The sequence below is a fragment of the Prionailurus bengalensis genome, chromosome B1 (genome assembly GCF_016509475.1).
Source record: "Prionailurus bengalensis isolate Pbe53 chromosome B1, Fcat_Pben_1.1_paternal_pri, whole genome shotgun sequence".
NCBI lineage: Eukaryota > Metazoa > Chordata > Mammalia > Carnivora > Felidae > Prionailurus > Prionailurus bengalensis.
The window spans coordinates 170,965,938-170,993,190 of record NC_057344.1 but is presented as its reverse complement, the minus strand read 5'-3'; the positions used below and the strand labels follow the sequence as shown (position 1 = coordinate 170,993,190).

The following is a 27,253-nucleotide window of genomic DNA, read 5'->3' as shown; positions in this document are numbered from 1 at the left end:
TTTCAACTGACTTTCTTAATTTCTAGTGTGATCATCTAACACCAAAGAGTAAGTGCTAATGCTCTTTCCTTGGGATAAAATATTTAATCGCCTATATCTGCAAGTAACTGTGGACAGGAAGTCAGAGTATTATTCTCCAGAAGCCCCTTGCTTGCATGTGGCTGATATTAATCAACAGGACTTTGTGGAATGTTTCAAAAATAAAACAGTTACCCAGCCCTCCCAGGTGGTGCTGGAGGTGCACCTTCCCCAAACTCTTCCTTCCTTAGAAAGGTCTGCACTTTCCCATCCTCTTTTATAGTTGCCCTTCCTAGATATGAATGCTTTATTTCAGGAAAAGAAAATAAAGAAACAGGAATCTCAAAATTACTCAATAGCACAACTCTGGAGTGGCAGAGAAGGAACTAAAACAGGGTCTCAGCTCTGACCTGGGGCAGGTGTCCCTATCTTCTTGTTAACTTTATTTCCTCTGAATGCTTTGTGTCTTTTTGAAGTTTATTTTATTTTGAGAGAGAGCGAGCGTGCATGCATGCCCGGGAGAGGGGCAGAGACAGAGAGGGAGAGACAGAATCCCAACTAGGCTCCACATTGTCAGCACAGAGCCCAACTCAGGGCTTGAACCTACAGACCATGAGATCATGACCTAAGCTGAAATCAAGAGTCGGACATTTAATCGACTAAGCCACCCAGGCGCTCTGAATGCTTTCTCCTTTGTACTCATCCATCCTGCTTGGCTGTAAATACAGTTATATCAAAACATAAGGGTAATTTCTACTATAGGAAGGTCGCAGGTGCTTCCATGGAAATGCACTGCCCTCTGGAACAACAGAGGTCTTTTGAAGACATTGGGAAACAGTGATGATACTTAAGGAAAATCCATCCCAAATTCCACAGGAGAGTTACTGCTTACAAAATACTCTTGTTAGATGCAAAACCAGAGTGTACTACTTGCTGCACTTTTCTTCAAACGACTGTCTAAAAGTTACAGATTTCCCCCACAAAATTAGTAGCTAATGGAGTGAAAGGTGGATTCTTAGGTGATCACTATCTGGTTTGCAAAGTGACACGTTCAACTGGACACCCAATACTAAGGTGTCCCTAGGTAATGAGTACATGTGTTAAATAAGCTAATCTTTCTTCAATTTTACACTAAGTTTTCTCTGTTCATAACTGACAAACTGATTTTTATTTACATAGTTGAGTTTCGGTATGAATTATAGCAATCATGGTTCTCCATATGAAATGGCTATTGATTCAAGTTTATGGAGGGGACTATCAACAGAGCTGGAATGTTTGCACTAACAGTGGTGACCACACCCTAATTTCAACAAGTGTCCTTCAATACTGGACCATCAAGAAGGCTCAATTAATTTCAGCATTTTCATCTTTCTGGAAATGGAAAAAGACGGTGATTAGTGGCAGGTCAGCAGTGAGTTAGTTATATCCACGACACAGCCCTTCCACCTGGCACAGTTTGGGAAATGGGAGGACTAAACCCCAAATTTGCTTGATATTTACCAAGGTCAAATATTTAGGACTGGGAATTAGACAATACCACTCTGGACTTGTGTCACCTGTCCCTGCGCTCTGAAACTCTTACCCACAGTTCTGAATGGCTGATGTAAGTATCTAAAATTGACTGATCTCCAGGATAGTATTTTCTCCCCCAGAAAGGCAGAGAGGAGGGTGGGGAGTAAGATGGAAAACACCCCTTTGGGTCGGATCAAACCCATAATTAACTGACCATAATTTATGGAATTGTGAAAGCTGTAAAATCCCAGCATGTTAGCTATACCCCTCTTTCTCTGCCATGGAGAACCCAGTGGAACAATGGTTCCACTGTATTCTTTGAGCTCTACCCAGTGTCTCCTGTGGTCCCTGCCTTCCTGACTTGAGAAGACACCACGGCCCTTTTATCTAACCCCAACGCTCAACTGCAAAGAGAGAAAATGTTTTCTTACATTTTTTTAGTATTTATTTTTGAGAGAGAGTGAGAGAGACACACACAGTCCAAGTGGGGGAGGGCAGAGAGAGAGGGAGACACAGAATACAAAGCAGATTCCAGGCTCTGAGATGTCAGCACAGAGCCCAATGCGGGGCTTGAATCCACGAGACGGGAGATCATGACCTGAGCCAAAGTCAGATGCTTAACCGACTGAGCCACCCAGGCGCCCCAGAGAGAGAATGAATTTACTTCACCTCCTGCACACAAGACTCCCCCACAACATGACTGCATTAAACCTAATTGCAAAATATTCTGAACCAAACCTCAGGTCTATTTGAGTAATGCTTTTAAATGAAAGGACAGAAAGAAAATAGATTTCTGATCTGGCAATTCTTAACACTTGTTTTTTGCTTCCTAAGGGAACTAATAAACAAGTAGGTAATGTTCTTCAATATTTCCTTATTTTTAAGTCAGTTGCCAAACTGGGCAGTTCAAAGACACTGAGTTAGGAAACGAACATACTTTCTATTTATATTTATGTATCGGCCTTTAAAATTTTTAACATGCTATATATGCTTTATTTTGAAATATACTTTATTAGTATACTAGGACATGTATGTAGTTAACCAAAAAGCGTGTACATTGGTGGATACATTCTCAAAATTTTTTATCAGTGGGCTGCACGATTAAAAGGATTTGAAGATATTGCTCTAGCTAACGATCTCACTATCTTTTGTAAGCCACAGATATGCAGGAATGAATTCAAAGGTATAAGCAAAATTGGTACCTTTTCAAATAGTAAAAAAAAAAATGGCTTTGCCACCCAGAGAAGATCTTGCCATAAAGATGACTTTACTATGCAGCAAATCTAATGTCTCTAAGAGGCAGGAAATGCCTGCTTTGCCAGGGGCACAAATAGTTTGAGATCTGCTTAATTACTGGTCTGTCTTTGATCTTTTCCTTTCAGTTTACAGTTGCTCATTTAACAGGGAGCTTGCATGCTAAAAAGAGAAGATACCTATTGAAACTTAACAAGAATGGCAAGAAATGAATGGAACAGAAGAGACCACTTGTTCAGTACTACTCAAGTCCAACCACCGAAGGTATCAGTTCACTTTCATCTTTATTACTAACTAATAAAACACAACAAAATCTTTAAAAATACAAAAGCCGCTTTTAAAAAAGAGGGCCACATTTTGAAGAAAACTCAGGCTCACGGTACTTGGCCTATTTCAATCTTATTGCACCACGTCTGGAATCTTTTTTATATGGACAGAGACATCTTTGAATAGGGTGGTGGTCTTCAGGCCTATATCTCTTAAGATTGGACTTAAACATAGAACAAGGCTAGTAGTTTATCCTGAAACTTCTGTGTGGTACTGGAAGGATAAGGACACCCTGTGCATGCCTGTTTTTTCAACTTTTTTACCTCACTGGCCAAAACCATACATATACATGCGTGCATGCACGGATGCACACAGAGACACCAGGAAGGAATGATCTGCAGTTAGCTTGCAAGGAATATGGCACAGTACCTGGGATGCTCTCTAATTTCCGTCTGAGCTCTTCATTTTCTTGTTGCAGTGAAATAACCTCCTGCTCCAGCTCTTGGCATCTAGGACAGTAGCCTTCCTCTTCCTCCTCCTCTTCCTCCTCGGGCAGTGTAGAAGAGGACGGGTGACCATGGGATTCGGATGTCGCCGGGGAGGTCCAGCCACCTAGTGTATGCACGGGGGAGGTTGACAGAGGATCCACGTCGGCCAGGTGGCCATACTCACTGACTGATGAGGTGTTTGGAGTTGGAAAGCTCCCCGAGAGCAGGTAATTTTGTAGGGAGTCAGTGAAAACCCTCAAAAAGGCAGAAGTCTGTTGTTTCCTTTGCATATATTGCATGTCTATGTCTACATTATCTGACGTCTGACTGTGGACCCCTTTCCCGACGTGACACTGTTCCTGTCTCTCAGTATAACTCGAGCCTTCCTGCTTGACACAAGAAATCATGGATTGAGAATGGTTGGAGTCCAGTAGTTTTCCTCCACAATTTAAGAGACTAAGAACTCGACTGCATTGCTGGGCAAAGGCATCCAAGATCATACGACTCTCTGAAACACATGAAAAAACACATCAGAGACGGACAGCCAAAGACAAGGGTAAGTAAGGTCCTCAATTTTGAGGTTAACATTCAAAAATGTTAAAATTATGTATTTCTACTCTCCATCCCAAACCAAGGTAACACAGTGAATGTACTTTTAGTAGGATGCATAGCTTCCTGTCATTCTGCAACCAGAGGGGTGTCTGAAGAGTCATTCCCAGTCCCTCATTCTGGGAAATGGCTGCACTGTGACTTTGGGCACCACAGAAAGATTTCCCTCTCTGTGGCATTAACTGGCCTGTACAAGTCTGAACTCACACCTTTGGCTTCATTGAGATCCTTACTCTAACGAATCGAGCCAGCTACCGCAGACTCAATTCCTCCTTGATAGGAGGGCTTACAGCAATCATTACTTCTATTTCTGGAGTGCCCTCATGCCCTTGCTATTAATCAGCTGATACAATCCCTGACGAGAGTACACTGCTTCCAGATGCAAACTGGAGAAGAAAGATAAGTCTTTTTGAAGAGCTCACTAGACATCTAAAGTAAAACAAAGGATGGCCTATAAGGCAAAAGATGATGAGCCCAAAACCAAAACTGTGTTATCCAACATCTGTGTTCACTATTCTTTCTCTTCATTTATCTGTGAACTTGGATTTCTTGTCAAGGCCAATATTTAGGCCAATCCACACAAGTATCATGTAAAAAGCAATAGTGCTTCTTCCATGAGCCTCTTCCATTAGGTTGCCAAATCTTTTAAATGGCATGTGTCCAGACTGCTGGTTAGTTGACATAAATGTATTCTAAAGCATACTAATTGTCAATCAGTGAAAAATAAAAAGCAAATGGAAAACAATCGGTTCAAACACCTCAAAAATTGTGCAAATGTGATTTAATTCTGTCAGTCTTGGGTCTTGAAAATTCACCCTAAATGCAAATATCACGAGGTGCAGCCTCTTCTTTCTGGACTACCACCCAGAATGGGCTATTTATAAATATACAGAGATACTTTATAGGGCTTGTATACAGCTATAGGATGCCTCTCATTTCATCTCTTCCCTATCCAGAATAATGGCAACAAACAAAATACTGTAGATTTTAGATGCCAATAAGTATTTATGATAGAAATTTAACTAGCTACCTACTGTCTCTGAAAATGTTGGCTCTATCTTTTTCTCAGGGGAAAAAACTTTAAAAATGAAAAATGGTGAAATGTTTGAGGGCTTCTATGGGAACAACAAAATATTTACTGAATGCATGTGGGTCCTCTCATAAATATACAGATCTTCATTTGTAACACTGGACATTGCTTTGGCTGCATTCTGGGTAGGCTGAGAGTCCACGGGACTACTTTGTTCTTGCCATGGTGCTTTCCCATGCTTAGGAGCAGTACCACCCTTAGACACAGGGAGGGGGCCCTGCCCTAATCATCCTCCTCCATCCCTTCCCTTCCCCATGGTAAGGTACCCAAGATCCAGGAATTCCTTACTTAAACTGCTTCGAGGGCCTGTGCTGGACTCTTCCCTGAGCCATTCTCCCAAGGATAGACCATGGTGCCAGAGCCTGGAAGTTTGGACGGGGGCATCCATTCGTGTGTATGTGAGGCTCCTCCTATTAGAAGATGAAGCTGGGGGTGGGGAGAGAAGGCCATGGGCTGGCTGAAAACTCCAAAGTCAGATCTGGTCATTAAGGTATATTTGTCAGGGGAGGTGGATGGAACATATTTTATTTAACAGTTTGTTAATTATTTAGATATATGGTATGTAGGCCTGCATCTGTACTCTTGTCCTAAATCCCACAAATATTAGGCACAGGCCTGTTTTTTACACAGTGATTTTGAGTGCTGAAGAAGAAAACCAGATGTCAGGCATAGTTTCAGGCTAGAATTGATTGATGGGCTGGGAACTTCACTGAAGCAGCAGCCAGGACAAAGTTCACTTGCTATACTAGAGAAAAGGGAGATGGATATAAGAAGTATCTTTTACACACCAAACAGTGGAATTGATGCCTCTGCCCCCTGCCAGATGGAAGGGAAGGACTGAGCCCCTGATTTAAACCAAAAGGTAATGGGGAAAGACCTTAAATATTTGGGTAGTAATTCTTTACACTGACCAAAACCAAATAAACAAAGTAAACAGCTGAACCATAAAAGTGGGAAGCCTTAAGATGTTGCACAGTGGTCTTCATTTCCGGGTTTTTGTTCTTTTATTAGTAAAATCAAAGAATGTTATTGATCACGAATTTTCAATTCTAGCACACTGGCAGTTTTCATTCATTTTAATCCTATAATCCCATTCTAGACCTGAAGTTGTATTTACTGTTTGCATTTTAATCAGCATGGCCCTAACTGATTTACAGCCTATACACCTTTAACATAACCTTGATGAAAGGAACAAAATATGCAAAGAAAGGCTAAAATAGAAGTGGCTATAAAGAATTGCTCAAATATATTTGTTCAATGTCCTAAAACACACTCAGTAGCTTTAATCATATTGATACATCACATTAGAGTATAGATTTTAAGGGAAAAAATCTGACTTAGGGACAAGCATGATTTGTTTTCTTAATTGAAGGATAAGTTTGTAATATGCTGAGAAAAAATCATTATGTAATACACTACATTATGAAGATAATGTATTAAAGTGTACCCAGAGTATCAGAGAATAGCTACAACCATAAAACACTTCTTGCCTTCAGTTTTTACAAATGCTTCATTCTGAATTTGTTCTCAGAATTGATAGATGCAAAAATAACGACCATAAAAAGTTGAATTTCTCCTTTTTGGTACCTTGAAATATTTAAATACTGTTTTAACGTCAATACACGGAAAGATATGATGAACAATATTACTATTACACTTGGCAGAAAACAGCAAATCTTTCTACCTACTACATATTGCAGCCAGCAATACTTTAGCTTTCCAGACAGAATATAATTAGAAATGCAAGTACTGTGCAATGCTCATTATCGCTAAGAAATGGAGAAAAGTTCTGTTTTCATATGAACACAATTGAATGGTCACTGACCCATGATTCTTAATTGAGCAAAGTATGAACATGTATTTTGAAATTTTTTAACTGTTTTTTTTTTTTCCTAGTTACAGAATGCTCCACTCAAGAGATGGGGAAGAACACCAACAGTTTACAAAGGGGCTTTAAAACTACCTACTTTATTCTTAACTTCTCTAAAATTAAACACCACAAAATATTCATACAGGACAACCACGAAGCACTATAAAGTGACCACTTGTAATTTATTTTGCTCTATTGCACAATCTGTTGGGATAGTATCATGTTGGAAATTTTGCCTAGTCTGATTCCAAAATCTGAACCCGTGATTATTTTTAATTAAAAAATTCATTTCTAGAAATTCTTCTGAATGTAAGTGGTTTAAGCCATCCTACATCTGATAAGTGAATAAGAAGAGGGATGGGAACTCGGCAATCAAACACAGGCGCCTTACTTTAATGTCCTTCTTTGTAAGTAAAGCCTTGAATGGAATTTGCCCATCACAGCACATACCCAAGAGTATTCTGTTACTATGAAGGAGATCACAGCCATCGAGATTAGTGGTAACCTTTTGATTTTAACCCAGCGGAGGGTGAAATATATTAATATTAAAAATGCAGAAGCAGAAAAAATTTTTTGTGACCTATTATCATGTATCCATACATTATATCTACCAAAAGGATTTCCAGCTAGTTCAAAATAGATGATTTCCTTAAAACATTAATATAACTTCTTAAGAGAAGACTTCAAGGCATAGAAAATAGAAGTTAGAAAATGAAAGCATCTTTGGAAGTATCACCCTCGTCTTAAATCAATGAACTATGTCTTAAAAAAAATGCCATCCAATTTTTTTTCATAATGGCAAACATCAAAACAGCAAAACAGGATGCAATTTTTCTAAATAAATAAATCAATGATGTGTCAAAAATTAACAGATGAGTTAATATACTTGGTGCTATCAAAACCAGATGGTGCTTCCTAATATTCATCCTGCTCAGTCAATCCCTGAATATTTTCTGGACCATCGGTATATAAAATAGGATGCTGCTATTTGTGATGGCAAACAAAAGCAATCATGCCTGCCAAGCACATACTATAACAGGCAGCATTTCAGCTCTGCTAGACAGAAAGTAATTAGAATGCTTTTAATGTCCAAAAGAATGATGCTGATAGGCTGCCACAGATGTGTAGATTTATGAATATTTATATGGTGGTTTATAGCTGACACTTTTATCAGTTGAAGAAGATAAAATATCTGCCTGACTCAAAAGCTTGACAGTCAGGTTAATAAAATCTCATTAAAGAGAATGACCTATGCAATTATATAGGATTTATTGTAATTCATTTTTGATTGTACTCTGCTTAAAGATGCAATTTCCCATTTCCTGATGCCAAATTTAGGCTGCATATCAAGATCTACGTGGGTTTTAACTCTAAGCCTCCCACAGAGGAAAAATACGCTTTTAAAACCATGGTATATTACCCCTTTTAAGGAAAATTATACTCTTCATGAGATTTTATAAGAATGCTGAAAAATCTATTTTTAATCACATTTCTCCTCTCAATGGTTTATGGCTTTTAATGGGAAATAAGATTCACTTCAACCTTTTCATCTTTTCACTGCCTTTACGCTGGACACTCAGTTTTATCTCTTCTGTCCTTGACTCATTTCATCACATCAATGTTTTGGCTATTTTCAGTCTATCAGGTGGCCCTCGAGGCTACAGTAACACTTCTGTGAGGGTGCAACAAGCAACTTACCACCTCCTCCAGCCCCCTCCTCAATATGCTTAAGTGGTGTCTGTCTGTACACACATGCTCATTGGTTCAAAGTGGAACCACTAGTTCCTCAAAGAGCCAATCAGCTCTTAAGGTGACTGTCCCTCTGATGGCCACTCACATCTCTGTGCTGGGTTAAGAGATGGGTTTGTCCATCAATGATTAATATTATGACCACAATTCAGGATGTCTAGTACTATGGCCTTTTTTTTTTTTTTCTTTTTGCTGCCAGACCATTTTCTTCATTGCATGGAAGAAACCTACTATCCAATTCCCATTTTTCCAACAAGCAAATGGCATCCTGCCCTTGGTGCTATCAAGCTTACTCTTTATGACCTGAAAGAAACAAAGAAAGAAAGAACGAACGAAAGCAAGCAAGCAGCCTTTAAGAATAAAAGGTAATAAAAAATATAGGGAGTTTCAGGGGTATCAAACAAAGCCCCTTTTCACTCTTTTAGATTCAGTGATGTTGTGATTTCCACCTGGGGATGGAGACAAAATTAGCTAAGAAGAAACACTGAAAGAGTACATTTACAACAAGGTGAAAAAGGAAAACAACACCCACAAACTCTTTGTGAATGAAAGACAGCAAGGACACTGCCAGAGTAGGAAGGAGCATGGAAAGGACAGCAAGTGGCTGGTGCAGAAAAAAGAAACAATGCAGGAAAAATAGCAGGAAAAAGCAAGGTTAAAACTATGGATGAAAATGGCAATCAGGGAGCAGATTTATAGTGTATAAAAGGAAATAAAAGATTGAAAGACAGCAAAGACTAAAAGGAGAAAGCAAGATGAGATTAAAGACTGAACAGGCAGATAAAAAAGGGGAACCCTCCCCCAGTAAACATGGTGGAACTAAGGTTATGCAAGGGAGTAAACAAATACAGAACATGGGAAAAGAACCCAAACTGCTGAGAAAGAACATAAAAAAAGATAAAAATTAAGCAGAACTAGGGAATAAACACGGGCATGAACTAAAAGTAGTATAAATAAGACTCCAAACCCAGAGAGAAAGAACACAAACCTACTACTAAGAAGGGGAGAACACAGAAGAAAAATGAGAAAAATGGAAGTGGGTAGCCTAACAATGAATATAAAAACACAGGAGAATATTGGGTCAAGGGCAACTGAAAATAAAAAAACCCACCCCACCAACAATAAGACACCTACACAAGAACCCCACTCAAAGCCGACAAACACCTCCAAATCAGTGAGACATGTGACAGAACAGGAAGTCTTCACTATTACCTGTAATTTGATTTTCTTTCTCAAAACCAATCCCTCATGTGTCAAAATATTGACAAACAACATAACATTAGCATAGGCGTCTATAACTCATTTAGAGACAATGCTCACATTTTCATTAGGACAAAAGCCTTGGACTCACCGATATGCAGAATTTGGGGGGTTCTGAAATACCAAAAAAGGCCTGAGCAGGAACTTTTAGTTCTGATAAGCGAGATAAACGCGGAGGGCCCTTGGGCCAGGCCCCCAGGCTACGGCTTTTCTACCAGCCCACCTCCCAGAGCTTAACCCGCAGGAGAGCTGGCTTTTCCCAGGGGACCTCCTGCAGCCTCCCGGTGGAGAGGCATTTCTTCAAGGGGCAGGACAGATGCTCGGGAGGCTCGCGATCCCGGGGTGCAGCCCCCACCCTCCTGGTGGGGAAGGGGTATGAGCGGCGGGCCCCGAGAGCCCGGGGTGGGGGTGGGGGAATCTTCTGGGCTGGGGGGAGGGGCGGGACGTCTCCCTCCCTAAAGTCCGCTAAGGGGCGAGCGTCAGGTCCACCCGCGTGGCTGGTGCAGAGGAACCCGCTGTCTGACACGGTTTGGGACTCTGGGGTGGGTGGGGAAAGAGGGGCAGAGGGAGCAGACAGCGCGCGCATGAGAAACACAAGCGCACAGAAAAAAAAAAAAAAAAAAAAAAAAGAACCCAAGAGCCAGCCGAGTGGACCGCGACAGAGTAATAGTGCACCAAAGAGGTGGTTAAAAAGATAATCAGAAGGCCAGGAAAGAGAGAGAGAAGGAAAAACAAGAGAAGAAAGAGAGGTAAATGAAGAAGTGGAAGGAAAAAGTGAAACAGCCGAGGATAAAGGGAAGGCGTCCCCGAGCGCCGCCAGAGCAGCCCCAGCCTCTCCGGGAGCGGCCGTGGCGGTCACCCTGGGGTGTCCGGCGCGCGGCCTCGGCGCCAAGCCTGCTTCTCTGACCCCCGCCCGAAAGACCCCTGCCGCCGACCGCCACAGCCCGGCTTCCTGGGCGCGAAGCCGCAACCGAGCGCGGAGCCACCTGTTAGGAGGCGCGCGCGCCGTCGGAAGCTCCGCACGCGGCGGCGGCGGCGGCGGGGAATCCTCTAGAAGTTGCTGCCCGCGCGTGGAGGCCTCAGGGGTGCGCTCGGACGCCCGACTCTCTCTCGGCCCGGACTGCACTCGCCCCTCTCCACCTCTCCGCTCTCCCCTCACGACCCTCCCGCCAGTCCGGCGCGCGGAAAAGGTGTCCGCCATGCCCAGCTTCTGGCTCCCGGGCCCCCACCCCTCCCCGCGGCCGAGAGGGAAGGAAAGTTGCGCCCAGGAGTTGGTACCTGCGCTGAGCTCCAGGCTGGCGCCGTCGCTGCCCGCGCTGCTGCTGCCCGCGGCGGCCGCCGGGCCCGGGCCATACCTGACGACGGCGGCGAAGGACGAGGATGATGAGGCGGCGGGGGACGCCGGCGGCGGCGCCGGAGTCCTCAGGTGGCCCTGGGACGCGGCGGGCGTGCACGATGGAGACGACGACGACGCGGCGGCGGCTGCCCGGCCGGGCCCGGCGGGGTAGGTGCTCTGCGCCTGGAACTGCTGCGGCGGCGGCGGCGGCTCGCTGCTGCTGATGGAGACGGCGGCGTGCGGCGCGAAAGGCGGCGGGGGCGGCGGCGGCGGCCGGACGTGCGGCAGCTCCACCAGGGTGGGTCTGTCGTAGCGCTTGGCCAGCGCCGGTCTCTTGCTGGGGAACGTCTTGAGGACGCTGTAGGGGCTGCGCTGCTTGTAGATTTTGGGGACGCTGGGCCCCTCCTCCGCCGGCTGCATCTCCTCCTCCATCCTGCGCCTCGGGGCCGGTCCCCGGTCGCACGCCCCCTCCCCGCCGGGCGCCGGGCTCCGAGGGTGCCTCCGCCTCCCGCCCGCCGGCTCTGCCCGAGTACGCGCGTGTGGGAGGGTGTGTGCCTGTGCCTGGGCCGCCGCCGCCGCCACTGCCGCCTGTCGCTGAGGCTGGCATAGCTGAGCCCCCGCGCGGGGGGCTGCCGCCCGAGCGCTGATTGACAGGCCGCCTCGCCAATGCCTGGAGGGAGAAAGGAGGTAAAGAGCAAGTGTTTAGGGTAATATCTGCTAATGATAATGGGGGCGGGGGCGGGGCTTGGCGCCGCCGCCGCCGCCCGTGGGGTCCGCGCGCCGGGTGTGCGCCTCCGACGGGGGGAGGGAGGGGGAAAGCCGGATCCCGAGGGCGCGCGGGTAAACAGGGCGAGGTTCCGGCCAGCGCGAGACTTTGGAGCCCCACGTGCAGACTTGAGGCTTCTGCCGTTTCGGGCGGGGTTAAGCTTCGGAAATGAGCCCCTGGCGCCCCCTACGTGACCCCAAATTCTCGGGGTTGCACAGAGGGGCCGGTAGTAGTTGGGGCGGGGCGTGTGTCCTTTGGGAAGGTATCCCCACAGCCAGTTGTTCTGCCCACGGGGAATTGCTCCCCCAATCTTCTGTAAAGAACATCTTGAAGGTCCTGATCCATGGTCGCTGCGCGTTGTGTGCACTTCTCGGGGTCTGCCCACATGGTCTTTGAGCTCATGCATATCACAAGGCCGCACAGGGCGTCGGACTTTTACGTTATTTTATTAATTTCCCATAGGAGCCCCGAAAGTGTGTAACAGAATCATTTACTCCATTCTGCAGATGAGTAAACCGAGGCTCGCGAGGTAATTGCCCAAAGCCAGACACTCAGGGAGTGTGTAGTCGAGTGCAGAGATGCATCCAGATCATTTGAATTCATATCCTCACTCCTTCTCATAGCACGTAGACTGTCTGTGCAATTGAGGGAAAAATATGACCAGATACCTCCCTTTGGGATGGTGATTAGATACTTTCAACAATGTCATTTGATATATACGTAAATGTGCTTGTAGAACCAAGGCGGCCTAAGAGCTTGCCTCCTGCATTGCCCACTGCATCTGGGGCCACCAGGCCAATGTTTCTGGAAGACACACAATTTCAGTAATTATTTGAATGAGAGAAGAGCCTCTGTGGTCTGGAGGAGGATCCCCATGGAGTAGCGCTGTCTTCACATCTAGAGGAGTGTCCTGGCCTCTCCCAGAGGCTCCTTGGAGCAAATCAGCCTTCCCCTAGGTCAGCTCCAATGCCAGCATACTCCTTCCCAGGAACATTGGTTGCCAGCCGTCAGTCTTCATTTTCCAGGTTTAGGATTCTGGGTGCATCTCCTCTCTGATATATGACTCCCCTCTCTCCACTCTGAAGTTAACATTTCTTTTCAGTTTTCCTTTTAATCTTGGGAAAGTGACCCATTTTCTTCTGTGGGTTCAGGTCTTTTCCTCTTATTTCCCATATCTCCCTTCTCTTAGAAGCCTTCTCTCCGTTGGTTCAGCCTCTGTGTTCCTCCACCTAGGATAGTCTCCCTTTCTCCTGCAACCTCCTCAGATCATGCTGTGGGTACCCCCCCTTCCATTTATTAGAGATGAAATAAATAATGCCATAAATAAAAGTATTTGGGAGTCCAGGAACTGTCAGGGCTGATTAGGGCATAGAGGACATTTTCTTTCTCATTATGCAAAAGCATTTCATGGGGAAATAAAAGAGGTTTCATTGTAACTCATGCATGTCATATTTCAAGGAATTCAAGATATTAATCATATTTAACATTATTTGCAACGTTTCTCCCTGGCTTCTGAAAACTGCTAAATGAGGACACGTGGATCACTAGGAAAAAAGGAGACAAGCATGAGAGGGACAGTTAAGAAATAATGAAATGCTGGTAAAAGACAGGGAGAGAGAATGAGATGCCAAAGAGATGTCTCTTAGGCACATAAGTGAGAAATGGGGGAGCTGCTTCTGAGACGTGAGACAGCTGAAATTGAATGATATACTGGAGGAAATAAATGATAACAAACCTTCCCACACTTTTCTTCCTATAAAGCTGTTCTGGATTTTGCATCGAAATGTTTCCCTCCCACTTTACTCCCAGATAATTTGCCAATAAGCTGTGGCTTTTGAAAAGCAATTGGGGTAGTGGCAGTGTGTGTGTGAGGTGGCTTCAAGGGGAGAGATTCTTGAGTCCTTCTACTGAAGAAGTAATTTCCTATGCCTGAGAGCTTTCTCTTTTGCTTGTGTATTTTTTGTTTGTATCATCCTCACCACTTAAACACCTTAAGAGACTGGGAACAGTATTTCTGTTGTCATATTTTCCCAAATAAAAGGACCTACTTTCCTATATGTCAAAAAGTGGTCGTTTCTGTAAAAGTAAATGCTAAAATTAGTGATCCAGCTTTAAAAGAAAAGGTGGGGGGAAGGCTCCTAGTGGAAAAATATTGGAAATTTGCAAATGATCAACTTTCAGGTCTTCATGCTAACAGTTGAGTCCATAGATAAATGAAACGCTTTATAATCACTCTTGAGAAAATAAAATGGGCATTTTTTCCAACTGTATAGTTGAACTCAATTTTAAAATTGTAACTGGCCACTATCCCTGCCTGGGCTTGTACTTAGCTGAGTATCGGACATAAGTAATGTATTGAAGTGTTTATAAAATCACTGGTAGCACTTTGTAAGCATCTTTCTGTAAGTTATAGTCTAAATTATCAGATGGTGACTTTGCTGATATCTTCTCTTTAGGGTCTCATAGGGGCTGATAGGATGGTAATTACACCTATGCTTTAAATCTCTTTAGATATTTACTCTTATCTCAAAAAAAAAAAGGTAGTGAACTTTTAAAAGCCAAGTGGCTATTTATGGACAGGGTGATTTTTGATTGGCAGCATGTCAATTCCTTGAGCCATCCAGAATATAGCTTTTAAGTAATAAGCCAGCCATGGGAAATGCTTTTTATTGCACCAATTTCAATGATATTTAATGAGCTTCTGATTGACTGTTTGATCTCCCAATGTTTTGTGCTACTTTTAATTCATTTCGTATAATAGAAAAAAAAAAGTAATTGGAATAAAATTTTGTGACAAGATAATGACCTTCCACTTTGAAATTAAATGTCTGATTAGCTTCAACATTTTAATGCGGAGATGATATTGCAGCAGGAAAAGGAGTGTGCACACCATCATTTGGTGGAAAATGTCTGAGGATTACTTTGCTTTTCCCGTTGCATGACAGAAAGGGTGTAGTAGCCATAGAATCCTAGCCTTGTAGTACTAGAAGAGCTCTCCAGGCTCCTTTATTCTTGTGATCGAGCCTATGCCTATGGTTTTGCTATGACATTCCCAAGTGGTTGTACAAACCCTGCCTACATACTTCCAGTGATACCTGAATACCTCACTACTTCCAGAAGCATCATTCACCCAAGGATTGTTTGGTTGTTGTTGTTGTTGTTTTTAAGTAAGCTCTTTGTCCAATGTGGGGCTTGAAGTCATGACCCCATGATTATATGCTCTACTGACTGAGTCAGCCAGGTGCCCTTCACCCAAGGATTTATTCAACAAATATTTTTTGAATGCCTACTATGTGCTAGATACCTTTCTAAGCATTGGGGGATATAATGGAACCAGATTCCAAGATCCTACTATTATGGAATTTGGGTGGGCAGGTAATAAATAAACTAGAAACTAACCAAACAATGTTAACATATCACATTTACATAATATAATAAATACATAAATGTATATGCTTATGTGATTATTTTACTAATATTAATATAATATAAAAAGCATATGTAATAATACAATTATTGACAGTATTTCAGAAATAATTGTGAAAAAAATAGGATGGGGATGTTACTTTTGATAGAACAGTGTGTATGAGAAGATCTTTCTGAGGTGGAACAGTTGAGCTGAGAGTTTACTCAAGAAAAAAAGCCATCCATGAAAAGAGCTGTCCAGGCTGAGGGACAGCAGGTGCAGGGACCATAAGGTAGGAACAAGTTTGATGTTCTCATGGAGCTGAAGCAAGGGCAAGTAGTTGGAGTGTCCTGGCATGGGGCAGAGTGAGGAGTTGAGGCCCTGGGGCAAACCGGGCCCAGGCTTGGCCATGTTTTGTGCACCTTGGAAAATGTTTGACATTCATTTTATTTGTGTGTTTGTTTGTGTATTATTTAAAGAAAAAGTTTTATTTATTTTTGAGAGAGACAGAGACAGTGTGAGCAGGTGAGGAGCAGACAGAGAGAGGGAGAGAGAGAATCCCAAGCAGGCTCCTCACTCTCAGGACAGAGCTTGATGCAGGGCTCAAACTCATGAAACTGTGAGATCATGGCTCAAGCTGAAACCAAGAGTTGGATGCTTAATTGACTGAGCCACCCAGGCGCCCCTGGCATTCATTTTAACTGCAACAGGAAGCTTGGGAGGGGTAAAGCTGGGGAGTGACACCACCTGATTTATGTTCATAAAAGATAATTTTCAGAAAAAGTAAAATTATGATTCTCATACAGACAAAAAAAAATGAACAGATGTTAAAGATTTTCTTTAACTTGTTCAATGCCCTCATAGTATTCAAAGGAAAAGTCAAAACACAGATTGATATGGAATAAGGCAATGTTGAATTGAATGTGTAAATGGTTTTAACGTGTGTAAACTCGTGTTTCCATGGAGGGGGCGTGCAGGTGAGAGGGGAAGGGAACCTTTACCAGACAGGATAGTTTGCATGTCTATCAGTTATCTAAACTTTCGAAGGTGTAAAAATAGTTCAAAGACAATTGAAGAATAGAATCAGGTAACTGGGAAGGATGTGCTATACGTAGACAATGCAGATTTTTTCGTAGACAATGCAGACTTTTTTGCCAGAACACAATGTCTTTTCTACAGTTTTTTTTTTTAAGTAAACTTTTTGTTTGAAAATAATTGCACATTCACAAGGAAGTTGCAAAGACAGGTCAGAGAGGTCCTGGGTACCTTTCATCTATTTCCTCCAATGGGCACTTTTCATGTAACTGTAGTTATATGAATAGAGCCATACAATATGTGATCTTTTGAGACTTTCTGCTTAGTTTAATGCCCTTGAGATCACTCCATGTTGTGTGTATCAGTAGTTTGTTCCATTTTATTGCCAAGGAGTATTCCATAGCAGGGATGTCTCTCCGTTTGTTTAACCATTTGCCTACATACAAACCGTGCCTACATTTGTAGGACATTCTCATTGTTTTCAGTTTGGGACTGTTACAAACAAGGCAGTTCTGAAAAGCCACATACAGGTGTTTGTGTGGATGTAAACTTTATTTTGGGGGGAGTAAATGTCCAGGAGTGGATTGCTGGACAATGTTTTAGAAGATTCATTCTGCTTTGTGGACAGTGGACTGTAGAGAATCAGATTGGCAGCAGGAAGACAATTTATTTTCCAAACAGCAACTGAGTGACCCTTTTAAAATATAATCATGTCTCTCCACTGCCCTTTATTGTCTTTCTCCTCCATAGAGTAAAACCCAGAGTCTGTGCAATTGCTTTCTTAAGACTTGTCACGATCCACAACCATCCACCGCCTCTTGGACCTCAATCTTTCTTCCCTCCCCCTCCATCACTCTACTCCAGTCTGACTGGTCTTGAAGAGGCCCTAATGTCCTGTCCAGATTCTTCTGCTTCAAATATTTCTTCTGCTTCAAGTATTCTTTCCCCAGATATCTGCATCAGTCCCTAGCCTATCTCTTTAGCTCTAGCATCTCTTTTTCAGTGAGGGCCTCGCTGATCACTCTATTTATATTGCAACTGGGCCCTCCACCCATCCTCCCCATCTCCTTTCCCATCTAGTACCTAGCGCCATATGTCATGTTGTATGTGGTACTTGTAAGTTGCTTGTTTCCCCTGTGCAGAATGCAGACTCCTTTAGGTCAGGGGTTTTTGTTCTGCTCCCTACTGAGTCCTCAGCATTTTTATGTGTTCTACTCCCTGCTGAGTCCTCAGCATCGTGCCTAGCACAGATTAGAGGCTTGACACATATCTGCTGAGTGCATGAATGACTTTAGGAGGCTCTGGTAGTAACTCCGATGGGAGCAGAGATGAGTTGGACTGGTGCAGCAGCAGTGAGGATGAAAGAAAGGTACATGGATACAGAACATATTCAAGAGGGGGTCTGTTCTATTTTATGCAGCTCTGGGTCATGAAAAGGTGTTCCTTACCTTGAACCCAAATTTGCTTCTTCCAACTGCTGGCCCTTGGGCTATTCAGAGGAAGTTCAGTCCCCTCCTTTTCCTTCATATGACAACTTCTAGGACCTTTTTAGAACAGATACATTCTTTTTAAAGAGTAGAAAAGAACAGCCACCTTTGATCTAATTACTATTTTTCTCACTAACAGGATTCCATATATTTATTAGGACTCTTTTAGTAGCCAGTGACAGAAACCCAATGCAAATGGATTAAGCATAAAAATGCTTATGGCTCACATGACCCTGAAGACTGTATATAGTTATATGTATATGTATATACATATACATAGGCATCAATTCTTCTCTGATGTTATTAGGAAGGATCTCTCTCTCCATTTCTCTCCTCTGATTTTCCTTGTGTTTTTTTCATTCTCTGGCAGGCTCTTCCCTTGTAGTGTTCATCTAGCTACCAGCAGTTGTCAAGTGTGTGGAAAGAGAGCACCAGTTTCCCATTGGCTCCAGCAAAAGAATTGGCCATCATTGTCTAATTGTGTCAGGTTAATGGGTTAGTTTATTTATTCATTGACCCATTCACTGTTACAATATGTTAGGGCTATTTCGCATAAAGTGAAGAGAACTACCGAACAAGGAATTGAAGAAATTTCCCAAAGTCACAAAGCAGGTCGTTGGAGGATTTAACTTAAGTCAAGGTTCTTCTATTTAATCAAAGTAGCAAACATACCTGGTTAGACTTAGTAAATTTAATATTTTATTCTCCATTCTTCACTTTCCTCCAATTTTTAGAAGAACATTTCTCCCAAAGAGCTGAAAGAACCCTGGGCAGAAGTTTGAGCTTGAGATATTTATGAGAACAAAGTTGGATATTAAAGCCAGGAGGGAAAATGGTGGAAAGAAAAAAGTCATTAAGAGAAAGTTGAGGAGATGTGGTAACAAGAAGTCAGAGATGCGTTCAGGTTCTTAGTGGAGTTAGCAGCCTCCACCAGCAAGATGCATTCTGCCCTCTCTTAATGTCTTTGTATGAGTATTGTATTGCAATAGGACAGAATGAGTTCACAATGTTAATTAGTGTTTAACCCCACATCTTATTCCAAAGTACCCCAGAAGGACCAGCTTCCATGAAGAAGGTTCTGAAATGAGCCAATGAAATACAGTCTCAAATAAGGGCAACTTGAGGTTTCCTAACATCACACGTTACACAGTTTACTGGGCTTTCTGTAAATTAATCCATGCCAAATGTCCCTAACCAAGAAAGCAATTGGATTTGACTGATGCACCGGTTGCTTGGAGTATTTCATGGTTTGCTAACAAAGCTTCTGTTAGTACCCATTTCTGAAGACCAATAGAAATATGTTTTTGCTGTAAAAATTATGATAATTTTCTAACTGATTTCTATAATGCCCAGGCAGCTAGGCTTTTGGAATTTGTTTTCTAGGCTAGGAAAAAGGAAAGTTTTGGTTTTTGTTCCTCTTCTTTTGTTTTCAAAAAGCAGCTGGTAATAAACTTCATGTGTTGCATAAAGATCAGCAATGACCCTTTAACTTACTGCTTTTGGGTTATTTAGACTTCTGGGTCTTTCCCCTGATCACTACAGGCAGCATTAAAGGTGAATGATTACAGAATCATAGACTTTTCCTTTCTGCAAGGGACTATATTTGTCTCCTAGGGCTATCGTAACCAAGTTCCACAAACTGGGTGGCTTAAACCACAGAAAGTTTTTGTCTCACAGTTCTGGAGAAGGGAAGTCCAAGAGCAAGGTGTCAGCCACATTGGTTCCTTCTGAGGGCTGTGAGGAAAAGTCTGTCCCACGACCTCCCTTAGATTCTGGTGGGTGCTTTGCTGACAATCTCTGGTGTCCCTGGCTTGTAGAAGCATCGCCTGCACATCTGCCTTCCTCTTCCCATGGCACTCTCCCTGTGCGTGTCTGTGTGCCCATTTGTTTGTGGTCCCTTCTTATCACAGCCCTAGAAAATTAATACATATACCATTTAGGTGGGCTATAACATCATCTCTGTTAACCAAAGTGAGTTTTGTCAGAAAGGTCAAGTGTCTGATTTTTTTTTTAAACAAGTCTACCAGAACTTGAATAATATATATAGACAGAAGACCAATCCACACAACAGATATGCACACTTTGGCACAAACGCTGGGCTCCCATGAGGCCACAGAAGACAGGGACAGTGTGTAAGTGATGTTAAGAACAGGGCCTTTGATCATCCCCATCATACCCCTGGAGATATTCACTGTGCTTTAATGAATTCAAGCACACCCCCAGGAGATACTGGAGAGTTACATAGGGCTGACACCTCCATGCCTTCTCCAACCCCAACCTCAAGGCACGGTCAGAGAACAAGTTATTCTAGTTGATTCAAACCTAAAAATCATTAAAAACACATATAGATTTTTTTTTTTTTTTTTTTAGGTCTTAATCTTGGCTGACTTAACCTTGGCTGGGAGAATTTTTAAAAAGATTGATGATGCTCAGGACCTTCCCCAGACCAATTAAAACAGAACCTCTGGGGCAAGACCTCATCGCCTTGGTGGGTTAAGAATCTCTTCAGGTGATTTGTATATACGGCTATCTTAAGAACCACTGCTTGAAGCAATGGCAGGGTCACTGGTATAAATGCATCATGGTATCGAGGTAACCACTTGGAAGACCACTTCACATTGGGGGGGTGCTTGAGCATTTTGCTGTTTATGAGCAAACGGCGTATGGCCCTGTCTTTGCAAAGACAGGCTAAGTTACTGCAGCTAGAGAGTAATCACATTGGCCAGAAGTCCAGGCTAAGTAGGGCATGAAACAGGAAGAAATGGATTAAAATCAGAGGATGATTCAAACTAGAATGTCGACGGGTTTATTGGATATAAAAGAAACTCAGTCTTTTGTAAGAGAGGGAAATACATTCAGCTCAGGCAGGCACCTTCTGGGAGAGGTCAAGGCAGTGATTTAAACTTTTAGTCTTTTATATTATGACTCTTTTGGTTGCAAGAGACAGAAACCCAACTCAAACCAGATTAAGCAAAAGGGAAATTTATTGGCTCATTCAACTCAGAAGGATGCTAAGGCATCTCACAGGAAGGAAGAAAACTACAGAAGTTAGAGTCTTTGAGATTAGAAAAAGGGACTCACTGGTTCTAGAATTTTCTCTGTCTCCACCCTACTCATCTCTCCATGTTGCAGGAAAGATGGTCCCAGCAGACACAAAATCCACAAGAGAAAGAGATGTTACATGCCATCCTTGGACAAGTGTATTGCTTGGGAGAGAGGGTTGTCTTATGAGCCCTGCGATCCAGGCCTCCCCACTGGAACTGCACATAGGGATGTGCTTCCCTAGGGAAGAATACTAGGTAGACCAGAGCAACTGCTGTCTTGGAGAGCAGACTAATAGCTCTCTCTCAACCTTTCACAAAAGCCATTTCTGTGGAATAAAGATGTTCTCTAAATCAAGGAAAAAGCCTTCTTTGGAATTATAAGGGAAAAACCAAAATGACAAAGGAAGACCATCTTGAATGTCAAAAGGCAGTTTTATGCTTTGCTATCTCCACTTTTCTATTTGGTGAAATTTAGGAGGATTGATCTGGACTTGTTTGTTCACGGACAGATACACCTGTGCAAACAGTGACTTGACTTGCGACACAGTCTGCTCTGTAAAGCAAGTAATGTACTTTCTGTAATATGCATGATGGCAGCTGTTACTTAGCTGTTACTTTCCCTTTAATGGGAGAGCCTAGTGGTTTTCTTCCGTATTTTTTTTTTCTTCTCTTCCAGCTGGGTTTCCAGGCTTCCCAGGAAAGGTCATTCATGAATCCAGAAGATAAGAGCAGAAGTGTGACGCCTGCCTAGCTGCCTAGCAGAACCTCCCCCAACCTCCCACCCCCTCCCCCCCCATTTTGAACCTGTAGAGATAGTTGGGTGAACCACACCCATTTTGAACCTGTAGAGATAGTTGTTTTCAGTCTGTTGACACTATTATAGGCGTTTGAGATTTCCAAGAACACAGATATGGTTTCAAGTGTAGAAATGGAATCAAGTTGAAAGAGATCCTGTTTTTTTTCCTTAGAAACACGTAAGCTGCTCCATGTTCCAAGGGTCTCATTTTTGCCAATAGAAGGGTAGCGTGAGTGTTGTTCTGAATAAAAGTCTGAGCGGCACAGTGTAGAATCAGGAAGTTGTAGGCTGTGCTAACTACCCATTATCTGTGTGTCTTAGAAACAGGAGAGCATAGAAGTTGGGAGTATGAGCTCTGGAGCTAGTTGCTTGGGTTTTCTGTTGGGTCTTCTGTTTACCAGCTGTGTGTCCTCGTACCAGTTACTTAACCTTCAGTATCTTGGTTTTCCGTCTATAAAATGGGGATAATAACAGTGCTCACTTGACAATATTGTTCTAAGGACAACAGGGATAAATGCATGGCACGTAAACAGAGTCTGGCACACGGAAAACACTCCATAAAGCTTAGTTCTTATCATTGTCTTCATCATCACTAGATATAATCAAATGAAATCCTTTGTATATATCTTAATCCCAAACAAACAACTGCCCATGAGAGGGATCTTTGTAGCTTAGGCTAGTCTGCTGGCCTCACCCTAAATTGGGTGAAGAGCACAGATGTTGGAACCAGCACCTCTGGACCCTGCTTTAGGCTCCGGCACTCATTGACTCTGAGACGGTGGACAAGTTGTGTGACTCTAGGCAGCTTAGGCATGCCTCTGAGTCCCATTTTCCGCAACTGTGAACCCTGGAAAATCACACTGACCTGCCTCCTCTGCTGGCTGGATAGATAGATGGAGGAGACCACATTTTCCAGCTGCCCCTGACCTGAGACCCGGCATCAGTGGGCGGCCCCCCGGCTCAGATGTACTCCTTCTCTCCTTTCCCCCCACTGGTAATATTTCAGTAAATGCAAGACACCCGAGATGCATTGTGACTTGTTTTTAACTCCCCCATTTGGTCCCTGTCTCGTCCTCAAGTTTTCGCTGTTCTGAATTTCAGGAAATAGTTCAGTTGCCAAAATTGGTTGAATGAGCTACTTTCAAAATTAGTCAAGTGATACAAAGTACTGCTTTGCAGAGTGGGTCTAGCAATTCCCTGTCATGGAACCATTCTGTAAGAGAGTGTTTTGACAAAAGGGGAGGATTTATAAAATTCACATTATGAGAACGCTTACCGTCTTATCCAGGAAAATCCCTGTGTAATATAAATCTCTTCCCTTCCTAAAGCAGAGCATCAAGATAAATCAAGACATGGATCATTATTAAGTAACCTTCCATGGAGGTATCCAAAGATAGACATTTTAAAGTTATTATTCTTACTCCCTTCAACAGTGAGGTCCCGTCTTGGGCTACTGGTTCAGTCCTGTCTGGATGGCCTCAGGTTCCAACCTTAGCTATTTGGTTTAAACTCAGTTCAGCAGCTCATGTTTATGGATAAATGAGCAAAACAGTAAAGATCAAAAGCAAAAAATAAAATTACTATGGAATTCAATATTTCAGAAGCCAGAGTCGGGTAAATGTTAGTGAAGTGTGGCGTTCAGAACGAAAGGCCCTCACTTATGATAATGCGCCTAACAAGGAAATGAGATTGACACAGCAATTCTCTGTTTTTGTTGTCCCCTGAGGTTAGAGATTATGCAGTGCGTGTTTCTGTTTTTAGCTTCTTTGGTAATTCCTATGGTGAGAGACTACACTCTGCATATCTGTCAAGGTTGCACTCCTCTTAGGTGCTGGCTCTCTGAGGTAGTGCAGGAAACACTGGTCTCACCTGAGCCCCCCTCCCCCTCCCCCAGTTGCCCCGTGATACTGAGCCCCCCCCCCCCCCCGCCCCCTTCCCATGGCTGCCTTCTTTATTTATGTTCGGTTGCTAGGGAATTCCACAGAGGAAACATAGGTCTGTCTTAACCACAGGTGTTGCTGTGAGAAACGTTCAGATGGGTGGCAGGTGACAAGATGTTTACGTTGTTTATTTGATGTCTCATTGTAATCCTGCAGCCTTTTAACACCAATTGAAAGTAGACTAAGAACAAGAGACTAGGGAAGATCTGCATGGATTTGAATAAAAAATAAACTAGTTAGCTTTCCTTTAGGTATGACAAAACCAAAAAACGAAAACAAAAAAACCCACATGGATCCAGGCCTTCTTTGGTATTAGTTACTGTAGCTGAACCCTCAGGTAGAGGTGTTACCCATAAACCCAGCTCAGGTCTGCTGAAGGAGCAAAGCAAAGGGCTGTATTGACTGAGGAAGGTGGGAGGGGGTAACAGGGTCACCAGAGCAGTAAGGCTATTGCAACCAGAACCACGGATTGGAGCTGGCAGAACTCCTTCCCTCCCCACCTGGTACTCATCCCTGCGTGCCTCAGTTTCTCTCGGTGAGTCGTCCTCGTTCTGTCCTACTGAAGGTGGACTGTCTGCACGCCAGAGCCAGCAGACTGCCACCCACAGCCTCAGTTTGGGTGAGAGAGCTTCTTTCATCCAGCACTTGTACTATACATCCCAGGCCGGGAGGCTGATTCACTCTACTTTGGCATATATGCCCAACCCTTGGACCAGTCAATCTCTGTTGCCAAAGAGTACATATTACAATTGGTTGATCTGGGTCTGATGCTTACCACTGTGGCCGGGGGCAGAGTGTGTGTCCTCAGGAGAAGAGGGATGAGATCATTGTCAGTGGAGTCCAGGGCAGTCCCGCCCTTAGCTATCTGCGACATACATAGCATAATACCACCAGAATGCTTTCGTTTATCGTAACTGTCCCGCGTGCAACCAAAATACGCTTATATACTCCCTATCAAGAGAATCAACCCGATGTCACATCCAGTTACTACATCTAGCTCCAAGGGTAGCGTTTCTAGGCAATCCCTTTTCCTCTAGGTCGGGTTCAAGCATGCCTCTTTATGGTCTGGCAACCTTTGACTAATAGTCTCCAAATGCCCAGTGTACAATAATAGGGTAAAAGGATCAATGCAATTAAAGCCTCTCAGTTAGAAAAATAAGAAAATGGAAAGCAAAATGCAGCAATCACAGTCCTTAGCCTTTTTTCACATCCTGGTATCCAGGAATAGCAAGGAATTCTTTCTCTAGTAGTGAGTCCCCTCCCAAACCCAGTCACTTGATATGAGGTGGCTTTACTGGCAGGCTTAAAAGTAAACAATAGGAAGGGCATGTCACATTTCTCTGAGGAGACGTGGAGGCCGTACTCTGATGCCTGACATCCACGCCATCCTCAAACCAGACTTTCTATGGCTTGTGTGATGCTCTGGCCATATATTCCAAAACCCAGCCTGGGCTTCACTGACCAGTGATTCAGGAACCACTTTCAGGCATGTCCAGGAATATGTAGTTTATTTATTTTTATTTTTTATTTGTAATGTTTATTTATTTTTGAGAGAGAGAGAGAGATGGAGTGTGAGTAGGGGAAGGGCAGAGAGAGAGGGAGACACAGAATCGGAAGCAGGCTCTAGGCCCTGAGCTGTCAGCACAGAGCCTGATGCAGGGCTCGAACTCATGAACCATGAGATCATGACCTGAGCCGAAGTCGGATGCTTAACCGACTGAGGCACCCAGGCGCTCCAGGAGTATGTAGTTTAGATGACAAAACATTTGCATTTTTGGGACTTTATTTTTCTTTTCTTTTTAAAAAAAAAAGTTTTTCATTTGAGTATGGCTGACACACAATATTACACTAGTTTCCGGTGTGTCAGGGATTTTCCTTTTCACGTGAACCATTGGTGTTAGAAGCTTTCCTACAGTATATTATGCACTTCTCTGCCTCGAGAAAAATGTGAGTAATCTCTGTTCCTTGTGGAAAAGGAAAAGACACAGATGGGCAACAACAAAAGTATTACCCATAATATCACAGTCCAGACATGGCAGTAACCACTTGACTTCCAGTCTTCTGTATGTTCTTTTCTTATAGTACGTGCCTGTGTGTTTGTGTGCGTGCTGGACGAAAGTGGAATCCCGTTGTGCAACGTGTCTAAAACCTGCCTGCTTTTCCCCGGGGGCCTTCCTCAGAGGTGATAGGAGGACGCAGGGGAGATGGAAGAGGGCTGGCCTGAGTGCCTGTGGAGATGCCCACCATCTTGTTGGATCAGGATTACGAACCCAGGAGCATCGCAGTGAGTGGCGGCCCCAGCCTAGGACTCAGCTACTGGGCACATCCTGAACTTCCCCCTCTCTCTCCTCCTCATGACTCCTGAGCATTATTAGTTCCCCTGGGTAGATGTCCCTTCCTCCAGCCTACCCTTCTCTTCTCTCTCTGACACAGACCTCTGATGTCTTCTATTGGCAGCCTTGTGGGAAGTTCTTCAGGGACAATTTTTAATGGTTTGTGGGGCCAGTGGGATACGCTCTATGAAATCATGACTGTCCTGGAATCCGTAGGACCAACGGTCACCATTGAACTGAGATAGGAAAACTGAAGGGACTCCATGTTTAGAAAGGCTCCACGTCTGCTGTTTTTCTGCTAGGCCCCATTGACTAACGTTCTGTATTTTACCTTGCATCTCAGTAAACTGAAGAAGCTATGTTCCCACGCCAAGGGGGAAGCAAGAAAGTTAATCATTCTCTGAGTTTCATCCCAGGCCCCTAAACACCTGATAACATCTAAGAAGAGCCCGTCATGTTCCAGGACATTAGCTGTGGTCAAACCTCGGCCAGCCCTGGCATCAATACCCCCAACTTCGATGATCTGTGAAAGAGCACTTACTATTTACCTGTCACTTGCCTTTGGTTGGACCCCGCCCTGGATTCCTGAAGAAACACGTACCATGGACCCCTTTCTAATATAAACCCCTCACCCCAAGCGATGACAAGACTTACTGTCTCCTTTCTGACTCTCTCAGACACTTGGTCTGCCATTCAGTAAGCTCTGCTTTCATTTCCTGTTAGCTCAAATTTGATTTCTATCCTGCAGGAAGCCAAGAACCCTCTTGGTTGGTCCTGCGGTCCCCCCTCTGGGGGGTCTTTGGACCCGGCCTGCCTACATCAAAGCATCAGGGTACGAGCTTAGCTCCCACAGGGAGGGCGCACTTCAGGCTGGGGCGGCAGTACCTGGCCCTTTCCTCAAGACTGAATTTAGGTTTTGGGTCAGATGCAGTCCTTTCGCTTCTTCCTTCTTTCTCTCTTCATGTTCCCTTCAGCCACTGTACCCCCAAATCT

The 27,253-nt window shown here is 43.6% G+C and overlaps 1 protein-coding gene across 2 annotated transcripts in view; it reads right to left on the bottom strand.

The window, feature by feature from the left end:
- BEND4 (BEN domain containing 4) overlaps nucleotides 1-12,003 on the bottom strand; it is a 39,117-nt gene extending 27,114 nt beyond the window's left edge. For both annotated transcript variants that reach the window (XM_043572759.1, XM_043572760.1), the window contains exons 1-3: nucleotides 11,396-12,003; nucleotides 5,527-5,664; nucleotides 3,481-4,047 (exon numbers count right to left, since the gene is read on the bottom strand). In XM_043572759.1, the coding sequence (XP_043428694.1) occupies nucleotides 3,481-4,047; nucleotides 5,527-5,664; nucleotides 11,396-11,885 (1,195 nt within the window). In that variant the 5' untranslated portion in view covers nucleotides 11,886-12,003. The remainder of the gene's footprint in view (nucleotides 1-3,480; nucleotides 4,048-5,526; nucleotides 5,665-11,395) is intronic.
- Nucleotides 12,004-27,253: the final 15,250 nt, after the last annotated feature.